Source organism: Enoplosus armatus, chromosome 12, assembly GCF_043641665.1.
Source record: "Enoplosus armatus isolate fEnoArm2 chromosome 12, fEnoArm2.hap1, whole genome shotgun sequence".
In the NCBI taxonomy this organism is placed as follows: domain Eukaryota; kingdom Metazoa; phylum Chordata; class Actinopteri; order Centrarchiformes; family Enoplosidae; genus Enoplosus; species Enoplosus armatus.
This window is the reverse complement of record NC_092191.1, coordinates 530,890-542,500: the sequence shown is the minus strand read 5'-3', so window position 1 is coordinate 542,500 and position 11,611 is coordinate 530,890. Positions and strand designations below refer to the sequence as shown.

Here is an 11,611-nt window from a genome sequence, read left to right as displayed (position 1 = left end):
CAAGTGACTGATGGATGAGCGTCCACCTCCTGAGGACACAGCAGAAGTCCGATATAGCAGCAATGACTTCTGGGTAATTTCAACATCACTTGTGAAAAATAGAAGATATACAGTGAGATATGCTGAGAGCCCACTGAGGACCGACTCTCTCAGGTCAGCTCAAAGACAACATTAGTGTCTGTGGCAGAATATTTGCACTCAGCTGCGTGCATTAGTGCCTTTTACCAGCGACCTCTGACCTTGTCCGCATGCAGAAGTGGATGATTAAAGGGCTTGACAGAAACTGTATCATAGAAGCTTTACTATAAAACTCTTAGGCAGAGACGCTAAGAAGCAATTTTCAAACAAAACAAACAAATGCGGAGAGAGACTCGGCTTTAGGTCAGGAAGCTAAACACCGGCACTTAGCACCCCGTCGCCCCCCAGCTAACCACTCAGAGATCTGCATTAACAATAAGTCGCCTCCATTCAGGACGGTCGGAGGGTAATCTCAGTGAGGGATAAGCATCCCGGCCAAGAACGGCAAAATATCTGATAATAAGGCTTCTGGAAGCCGGTTAGACTCCTGAAAGGACGGCGAGGAATCGTCCATTAGCGGCTCGCTGACGAGCGGGATGAGAAGTTAACTCAGCGATCATTAAAAGACATTTATGGGCGAGCGGAGTAACGAGCTGATCCCACTCAGAGGGAAGGAGAAAACATTTAGGCCTCAGAAATAAACGGGGGGGGGGGGATAATCGGCCTCCCCCTTCAAGATTAAGTGGGACATTATCCCACATGGCCATAATTGCTTGTATGAACTACTTTAAAAGGATTGGATTATATGTGGACGAGCTGCGTGTCCATACAGAGCGAGCATTTAAAACACAGAACCTACATGTGATTCCTTTATTTTCATATATATATATATATATATATATATATATATATATACACACACACACACACACACACACACACACACACACAGAGGTATTAGTGCAGCAGGGCTCATTGTGTGTGGCGGCAGAGAAGAAGAAAGTTCACAGCAGGGACAGCTGGATAATGGCCCTCAAACATCTGGCAGCGGTTCACATCTGGACCCAGGAGGGAAGAATCAATAATCAATAAGTTCCTCTGAGGAACCTCCAGTCAGAAACCATTAAAGGTTCTTTAATGGAAAAGACCCTGAGAGAACCGCATGCAGCAGCTTCAATAAAGACATTTGAAATGTATTTCTGTATTCTGTCTGCAATCAATAATAAACAATACGGCAAGAAACTATAAAAAGGGAATTATTGAGGACAAAACAATCAATAAGACAACTGATTACATGTTCTCAGCTCCTCACTGCACCTTTTCATCCAGGTGGACGGAAACACACCGAATGACTTCTTCTACATTGGTCCTCACAGTCTGTCTGTTAAACATGCTAATTAATAAATCACATTGACCTTCTGTCATTCAAAACAACCTTTGGATACCATCAATTAATAATTGATATTTCACTCTTTTTCAACCCGTTTTAAAGGCTCAGATTTGACAGCGTGTCTTTTATCCAAAGCTGCAGGTCTCTAAGACTACAGAAGTGTTTTTCTCCTGTTATGATAAAAGGCCTTAACGGAGCAGTTAGTGTTTGGGAACCACAAAGGTTCCTCTGGGTTCCTTCTCGGCTCCCTGTGATTGTGAAAGAGGACAGACCACAGTCCACCGCTCACATAGAACTCATATATGTATTTAAATGCTGATGTTTGACTCCACCTCTGCTTTGTTAATTCTACATGAGGAGGCCTGTCTCCTGTTTCATCTCATTTCTAATCCTCTGTACTGTTTAATCCTCCATATTGGTGGTGTTCGTTGGGGAAATCAGAGCAGGACCTCTGAGGTTTGTCAGTGCAGGAGGAGAAACATCTGAGCCGATTCACAGATTAAACTAATGACGAGGAGACGTGGAGACGCACAAATACTCTCTAATCTAATAAACGTATAAAGACAGGAGGATCGTGTCCACTATGAGACTTCAGGGCTGTTACAGGACTTACTGGATTTATATGACTCATATGTATATGTAGAACACACCTCATTAATTAATTAATAAAGTTTTTCATTTCTAATGATTCTGTTTTGTTTCAGTTGACGGTGTGAAGAAGATGTGACAGAGTCTCTAGGTTTCAGATAAACCAGGAGCCGAAAGTGAACCAGAACAGATAGACCAGGAGCCGAGAGTGAACCAGGACAGATAGAGCAGGGGCCGAGAGTGAACCAGGACAGATAGACCAGGGGCAGAGAGAGAACCAGGACAGATAGACCAGGAGCCGAGAGTGAACCAGGACAGATGAACCAGGACCTGAGAGTGAACCAGGACAGATAGACCAGGAGCCGAGAGTGAACCAGGACAGATGAACCAGGACAGATAGACCAGGAGCCGAGAGTGGACCAGGACAGATGAACCAGGAGCTGAGAGTATGAAGACTCAGCTGATGGGTCAGCTCATGCTCTGCTTCGAGGACATCGTACCTTCATCAGTGCCGTCCATGATGGACACGCCGTCGTCTCTGGACAGAAACGGAGACTCCAGAAACAGCGCCCTCACCTGGACACAAAGGACAGCACACAGTGATCAGCGTGTTAAAGAACTCACCTGAACATCTCCGTCGTCCCTCCTGACACCCCCCCCCCCCATCATGATGATTATTTATTGTAGTTTCTAGTTGAAACGGTCTCCATGCCCGTGCCCCCCCCCCCCCCCCGTGTGCTCAGCTGTGTTTGGCTGCATCAGGAACAGTTTGATAATAAGAGCAAAGCTGCAGATTAAATCACATTTTGGCTGACTGCTGTAGTCCTGTTATTACTGATTACTTAAAAGCTTTAATAGACTTTCTTTTTTAGCCATGATAATGATGATGATGAAGAGGACGAAGAGGAGGAGGAGGAGGTGATATTAGCTAAAGAAACTCACTTGCGTAGTGCAGAGCAGCTGAATGTGATCCAGCAGAACACGAGGGGGTTATTGATTCTTAAACACTGCTGTTGATGCGTTGGAGCACCTGATTTCTAAAAGCTGCAGGCAGAGCTCCCTTTATAAAGCACAGTCCACCTGGAGACGGGCCTCATGCCCCGCCCTCTGCACCCCCACCTTCCACCAGAAATTGTCACCACATGAATACTGAGGCGTGTCCATGAGCTGCTGGTGACTCGGCGCTCCCAGTTATCGTCCCGTCTGGTTTCTTCGTATAGATCACAGGTTCAATGAGGAAAGTGGCGTCCAATCCAGACCAGTTTAGGAGAGACGTTTGAGTTCTTAATGTACATGTGAATTTATTTACTGTTACTTTATATTATACTGATTATTATTATTTTTTTCCAATTTTGATTACATTTTCAAGAATTGATTTGTTTATTCATTTGTATTTCTTTTTTATTTGAGTAACTGTATTTTCTTTTTATCTATTATTATTTGGCTTTCTTTGATATTTAATAACATTTTCTGAATTTCATTTTGTATTGGATTTTTTGACTCTCCTGATGAGGAAACGTTTCTCATGGACACAATAAAGTAATATGTCAACATGTTATTTTTAATAGAATTTGCAGGTCAGGTTCAGGTTTCAGGTTTTCAGCAGGTCTGTTCCAGATCTGAAGACCTCTGCTGACAATAGACTGTAAATGAACTGGGTGTGTGTGTGTCTCACCCTGTCCAGCAGGTGTTTGGCCTTCTCTCCAGGCAGCAGGCGGAGGCCGGCTGTGGCCTTCAGGACCACAGGGCTGATGGTCCAGAGGGAGGGGGGGACGCTGGACTTTGCCACCTCCAGAAGCTCCAGGATTCCTGCTGTACACTGGACACAGACACTTCATCTGCTCAGTGTGAAATTTGACTTTTGTGTGAAAATGGAGGAAATCAAAAATGTTGTTGCTAATCTGACAGATGCTAACATGCTAACAGCAACATATCGGCCTGTTTGAACCAACATGAGGACAGAAAACATTAAAGCCACCAGGAGAGAAGACCCTGTAACAGCTCATCAGATGTGCTGTGGTGATGTCAGCTGCAGGTCGGTGCTGCTGTTCTCTTCACAGCCCAGTTTCCTTTTGTCTATATTTGTTCACATTTAGTCTCCATCACAGCAGCCGAATCAGCTGTTAGCAGCTCCTGTCTGCAGCGTCCTCATGGACGGACAGACAACTATCAGTGATCACTGAGACACTGAAGGAAACTTAAAAACAGGAGGATTCTCAGGCAGGTTCTGCAGCGTCTTTCCTCTCTGATGTCTGAGCTGATTTCTGGAGGTTTATTCTGATGGACGTCAGAGATGATGATCTTCTCTGGAAGTGGACGTCACTCTGAATGATTTGTCATGTGTCTCATGTCTATGAGTTCAGATCTGAGTTACGACTCTGAGAAGGAGAGCGATTTCTGATTTAAATTCACCTCCTGCAGTATCTTCAGCTCAAACACGTTCAGTTGACAGAAGAGTAAGAAAGCCAGAGAATGTTTACACCTGAGAAGTTGGAGCCAATCAACTTTTGCTATTTTTGCCTGAACAATGACCTAAACGATAAATCATCAAAATTGTTGGCAATTAATTTTCTGGTGATCAACTAATTGATTATTCGACTAATCGATTATGCGACTAATCATTTCAGCTCTGCTGCATTCTTATGATATTCTTAAATCAAAGAGCGTCTATCTGACTTTGTTCAGAAATGGACTGAGGGGCGTTCACCAGCGGGCAGTCAGTCTTGTGTTGTGCTGATAAATAATCAGGAGGATTAAGTGCAGAAGTATCACCGAGTAGTAAAACCAGCAGCTGTACCTTCTCTGGATCATCAGCGTACGCAGACAGTCCAGGTTTGATGGCCCTGAACGTCTCATGGGCCAGTTTAGTAGCTTCTGCAGGAAAAAGGCAAACACATAAAACACATCTACAATCTTTAGCTTGAACAAATCTAAATCTTGAGCCCACTCGTCTGAAATGATAAAAGAAAGGCAATGATGACTCAGCGCTTTACAACCACATTTAATTTAATTTTGCTCTCTCTCTCTCACTGACTGATCCTGGACCTGTGCCTACATTTGAGCTGTCATTAAGCTCTTAATGACAATCCCAGTCTGTATAACTAACAGGTGCTTCCATTAGTCCGGTTAGCTCTGATGCTAACAAAGGAGCCAAAACAGCACTCAGCCTGTGTGATTTAGCTTAGCGGTTAAATGCGATAACGAAGGCATTTGGCCGAGCTCTGCAGGAAACTTTCTCTAAGCCTAATAAACCAAAAACCCCTAAAACGCACTAATGAGTTTGTGTCCTTTTTAACTCTGGCAGCAGCTCCACAGCAGAGCAGGACTTACGGGCTGAAAGCTCCTCTTGTCTGCTGGGATTCACGTCTGGTAATTAATGTTTGGGGCCAACATGTGTGGATTTTAAATACACTAAAAGCAATTCAGTGAGGTCTGCTTTATAAACCTTTACAGTTTAATCTGAAAGGATCCATATGAATCCATTTAGCATCGACGATAGAGGTTTAACCTCCAAATATCCTGTTTCATATCTGGAATAAATATCTGTCTGTGTTCCAAAAATCTGATCCAGCCTTCAGTATCTGAAGTATGACTTCTGTTGATGTGTCCCACAGAAAAGAAGTCAATCAGGGGGGAGAAACCTCAAAGCTACAGTGCCATGATATCTTTTATACAAACGTGTTCAGTGTTTAGAAATGAAGCATGTGTCCGTAAACCAGTAAAATTACTGTTTAGAGGTAAATCTGCACAACTGTCTTTTTTTAAATCACACACCACCTTTGATAGACATCTGTCACATCTGGCTAACAGCAAACACAGTGAGAAACAGCAGCTAGTAGTGGTGCTAACGCTAACACAGGCTACACAGGTAGCGTTACAGGTAGAGAGAAATGAACTGTGAGTGTCCCGAAACATCAACCGGCAGCACGAGTTAAAGCACAGAAGCCTCCGTCACACAAGTGACATTAGCATTAAAAAAGTAGCATTAGCATGAAATCACTGCTGCACTCATCCAGGTTATTATATTAGAAACATTAGCACGTATAAATACCAGACACTCCATATCTGCCATGTATTTGGCAAAATTACATATTATATAATGACTGCAGAGTAAACAGTGAACTGTGACAATACAGGATTCCATCAGTATTATTGATCAGCCACACAGGACCATGAACAGACTCTGAACATCTCTGAACAATTCTAAGTGTAATAACATTTCCATCCAAAGCGATCAGTCTTCATAAACACACAGTGTGAGCTGTCTGACCTTAAAATTGGTGTTTATTTCTATTTTCTGCACTCAGAGCCAACAGGCCAATATTCACCTACATGCAGACTGATATTAAATTGGCAGATATTTGAATGGAGTTTGGCATGGAATCATATTAGTTGCTCTGTTCACTGCAACAGGAATTTAACATCTCCCATCTGTGCTCTTTTGTACCTTTGTTCTCTATCTGGAACTTGAAGATATGGATTCTGGTTCCAGTGCTCCCAGCATCGAACATGATGCCATACTGGAAGCTCCGTCCAGCAGCAGCAGAGGCGGCAGGAGGCTTTGTGGCGGCGTAGTGACGTTTCACAAACATCAGGTAGGCGAGCAGGCAGCTCACGAAGAGGAAAACTCCGGCCAGCTTTGGTCTCTTCATCACGGCTCATTCTGTGTGAAGCTACAAGAGCTGCATCCTGAGAATCTGATGGAAGAATCAAAGAAAATACTTCTTTATTTACAAGAAAAAACACACCCAGGGGTACACTGTGAACTGGCTGCAGCCTTCAGTCAGATCTCCTCAGCTGGTGAATCCTGTAAATATCACTGTGGCAGTTAAACATGGCTGTCATTGTAAAACATGATGTGACACGTTTTACAATGAGTTACATCTACTGGTTCATTTCCATTCAACCCACGCTGTTGCGTTTAATTATATTTAAGACTACTGAAGACATTTTTGAATGCAAAGCAGACTAGCAATTAACAACAATTATTGAATAATAAGGAATGAACTGCTGATGATTCATGACAACATTTCACATCATTTAAGGCCTTTGGCTTGCTGAAAATACATCCCGAGAAACAAAAAGACCCATGAAAATATGAACAGTATAGCGTTTTGTATGTCATTTTATGCTGTTTTCACCAGTGGCTTTTACAGAAGAGTAAAAAAATATTTGCAGTATGTGTATGCAAATATACTGCAATATATACTGCATATGTTTGCCTATATGCAAGCTGACATTAAATTGACAGATATCTGAATAGAGATTGGTTTGGATTCATGTTAATCATGTTGTTAGTTGATTAATATAGTCACATAATGTGTTTCAATTAGGATTTAGTGTTTTAAAAGATGGCATAATTTGGTCGTTTAGCTGCAAAAAAAAACAGAAACTGGTCAGCACCAGCATAATTTTTGTCATTAAAATAATTTTTCTGAAAAAGTATTTTAAGTAATAAAAATGGATTACTACCTGGTGTTTAGGCTTTAATGGCATTTTTACCATTGGCACCTACTAATTTGTGTTAAGTTTTGTATCTATAAGCAAACCAACATTAAATTGATAGATATTAGACTGGAGTTTGGTGTGGAATACACTAGTTGCTCAGTTTAGTGAGTAGCTGCAGCTCCAGCAAGACATTAACACACACACACACACACACACACACACACACACATCTATTGCTATCATGAACGAAGGGACAACATTATACTGGCTGTTTGTTCAAAGAACGTTTTTTCTTCGTACAGCAGATTTCCATTTGCTAACTGTTCGCTAGCTGACACCTTAAAATCAGGCAGCAGGTTAGCCGGTTAGCATGAAGGTGATAAAGTAGCAGCAGCCTAACAGCGTGCCGCTGAAACAGCAGCTTCTGTTACAGAACAAACCGGAAAACGTGTGTTTACGTACCGAGCGGAAACCGTCAGCAGCTGCTCCGTTAAATGAACACTTTATTCACTTTTTTTCTTCATTCTTCTGTCCACTGCTGAACTCTACCGACAACAACACGGCGCTGTCTGATGACGTCAGACTGACCCGAGCTGGTAACGTGGCCGAAAACAGAGCACAATAAAACATTTATTTCACGAAGAAAAAACAGAAGAACTGTTGCTAACTGCGTTTCATTCAATTCATTTTCTGTTGTTGTCAGTTCATTCTGACCGCCCACAGTCACAACAACTGTGTGACACCTGAATGGTAGCACCACCTTTTTATTTCAGCCTGTTGTTTCATCTAAATGTGTTGTAATCCATTAATTACTAATTGGAAATCATCATCTGTTTTATTATTATCTAGAAACAGAAAAATGTGTTAATTGTGGAGAATTATCATTTTTAAGCAGGTCGTCCTCTTTTTGTTCCGTCTTTAATAATAATAATAAAACTTGGAGAACAGTGTGCTTCACAAAACATGTAAAAAGACAGGTGGAAGCCTGAACATGTTTTTTATGGAGTTCCCAAATCCTCAAAAATAATATTTTGTGAAGATTTTAAGTTTTTTTAAATGTCTTTCTGATAATGAAATATCAGTTTATTAGGTTGAGTGTCAATAAATGTCCTGGTCTCCTTCCTGCTCTTCAGAGGAGGAACCCTGTATGTGTTACAGTGATGACCCTCTGACCTTTCCTCTAGCGCCACCCTCAGGACAAACTTCACAGGTTTAGCTCCACAGTCTGTCTGTAATGAGCAGTGCAGCCTGCAGGGGGCGCTGGCAGGACTGCAGACTCATCAATAAAAGTAAGAATAATCATTTCCCTCCTCTCTCTGAGTGTCTGTCAGCAGCAGCTGGTGGTCGCCGCCATTCATTACCTCATTAACCTGCAGCAGCCAATCAGATGCTGCGGTGTGTGATGAGGGTCTGTGGGGAATCTGGTGGGAGGATGCTGCTTCATTCACTGCAGAGAGAGACCATATGGTTAGAGTGTGTGTGTGTGTGTGTGTGTGTGGAGGCCTTTCTCTGTTATCATTGATCAACAGGGTGGAAGAAGAACAAACTGTTGCACACTAACACTCCCTCAGTGTCTTCAACTGAAGTAATACCACAGTGTACAAATACTCTGTAACAAGTAAAAGTTAAAAAAAAAAAAAAAGCATTAGCATCAAAATGTACTTACAGTATCAAAAGTAAAATAATATATTATATTATTGGATTAATTTAATTATTGATGCATTCATGTGTTCATCACCTTAATGTTGCTGGAGTTCATTTTAATCACTTTATATTCTGCTGGTAGTTTGTGAATTTATCCCTGTCAATAAATCTTTAAATAATAAATTTATCAATAAAGTTTTATCCTAACCTACAATAATACATCGTACTGTATTTGTTGATTACCTCCTCCTCCTCCTCCTGACAGCAAACATGTTATGTAGTTGACTAAATGACTTTGAGGTGGTTGAAAGAAAGAATAAAGAAAAGACTTTCACCCCCTGAGTTACTATAACTCTGTAGATTGTGAACACCTCCAGGTCCAAGTTTACAGGACGGCCCGATGAGGTGCAGCTGTATATATATATATATATATATATATATATATATATATATATATATATATATATATGTATATGTATCAGTGTAATACGCAAGTTAAAGGCTAGTTCAGGTAAAAGAAGACCAACATAACATTTTGGTCTGACAATAAAGTTTTAGATGTTCGAGAAGCTGCAGGCGAACAAACACACACTTCACTACACCCCCACCATCTCTGTGGGTTGTACCTCCACCCTCCTCCTCCTCCTCCTCCTCTTCTTGCTGAGCCTTCATCATCACTGTGCTCCATATATGTGATTTAATCTATAAGCCTCTAATAGCTTTTTATCAGTTAATGGGTCGCGGGACGTTAATGGTTCTGTAATCTTTCTGCTGCCTTTTTATTTTCATCACGTTGATGGTGGACAGAACAAAGCAGAGCTGAGTGGGTCCTAATCGTCCCGCAGATTTACATACAAATGACATTTAGAGACAATTACGTCAGTTTGAGACACTAATCCAACTAAGTTGTTAATCGACACAAAGACATAAATCTGAAGAATATACAGAACTCCAAACACATGTAAACATCAATAAACCAGAATGTACCTTCACCTTCCATCTTCAAACTGTGTCAGAGCTGACAGGAGATTATAATAATAATAAAAACTTGATTCATATCGCATGTTTCATAAAGTTTTACTCATACGTTTATTTGTACAAGAAAGCTCAACTATTGAAGTAAAAAGGATTCTGTTCATATATAATATAATAAAGTTTAATAAATAAATCAAGTTTCAATGAAGAAACAAAAAATACTAAATGATTATGAACACATGACAATATACACAAATATAAGAAATATGATGCAACAAAAAAGGAAGTTTTCCTCTCCTCTGTTTCCAAAGTGCTGCTCATGATAGGAACTGTTTGGTCTCTGTAATAACATTATAAAGAGTCGGTCTAGACTAGATAAACAAAATTGAATTGAAAAAGTGCTTTATTAATAGTGACAAAACTTTATTTACATAATCAACTTCATTTTTAAAACTGTGAATGTGAATATTGGAATAAAATCACTTAATGTGTAAATAAACTGTATTAAAGTTTTATTTCTTGATCTATAAACAACCACACAACATTTTCTACACCCTTGACCTGCTCTATAATAATATGTTGAGTGAGTTGTGTGCCTGCTTCATTTTTCTTGTATTTTTGTGTCCTGGCAGCTTTAAACTTTATTAAATTGACAAAATGAGTTTGTGCTGAAAAAACCTAACCCTAACCCAATGAGGTCAGTTTAACAGCTGCTAAATAAAGACAAAAATAAATTCAGAAAAACTGAAAAAATGATTGTTATATTGCTTGTAAATGACTGTAACGAAGACTGAGGACTGAAATCATTCATATCTCCTTAATTAGCCACTAATGAAGCAGATAAATGAAAGTGAAGTTTGTATTTTCTACATTTTTTCGATGGAAACTTGCTGCATCATGTGAATGTTGAGAGTACGAAGAGTCTGAGCTGAGCAGGAAGTCATGTGACCGTGGTGATGTATCTGCTCTATCTGGGTCATGTGATCCCATCAGGAGGATTATTAGGGAATAATTTGAAGGATTTCTGGGGATATAATTCAGTATGTTAGGATAATAATTGATAGAAGATTCCACTTTCATCTTGTAAGACGCAGCTTCGGTGTGGATTAGAAGACGCAGCGGGGACATCTGGACTGAGCTGCCTTATTTTCTGAGCCTTATTAGGCTGCATCTTATTTATTTCTTATCATCTCGGCATCTTATCAGCTCTGATTATCATCTGCAATCCTCAGCAGCTGCAGAGAGGACACACTGTTCATACTGTCACGGAGGTTTTCTGAAGGAAATGTTCATGTGTGTCACGATTCAGCTGAAAACGCTTCCGAGAGCTTTAATGTCCCAAACAATCGTTTTTTGAAAAGTATTTCACAGAAAAACAAACATTATTAATATGTTTTAAACGTATGAAGCTCACATCTATGGAAGTAGAAAAAGATCAAAGTTATGATGAAAATGAAAATAACACATTGAGTCAAAATTATGAGATGCAGCTTCATAATTATGGAACGACAACATCTTGACTTATTGTTATAAACTCAACTTAAAAGT

General features: G+C 40.4%; 1 protein-coding gene across 1 annotated transcript in view; it reads right to left on the bottom strand.

Annotated features, from left to right (window-relative positions):
• The window catches only part of entpd6 (ectonucleoside triphosphate diphosphohydrolase 6), a 13,313-nt gene extending 5,301 nt beyond the window's left edge, over positions 1-8,012 (bottom strand). Inside the window, exons 1-5 of the mRNA XM_070915956.1 lie at positions 7,907-8,012; positions 6,444-6,693; positions 4,794-4,870; positions 3,672-3,815; positions 2,497-2,572 (exon numbers count right to left, since the gene is read on the bottom strand). Coding sequence (XP_070772057.1) covers positions 2,497-2,572; positions 3,672-3,815; positions 4,794-4,870; positions 6,444-6,648 — 502 coding nt within the window. The 5' untranslated portion in view covers positions 6,649-6,693; positions 7,907-8,012. The remainder of the gene's footprint in view (positions 1-2,496; positions 2,573-3,671; positions 3,816-4,793; positions 4,871-6,443; positions 6,694-7,906) is intronic.
• Positions 8,013-11,611: the final 3,599 nt, after the last annotated feature.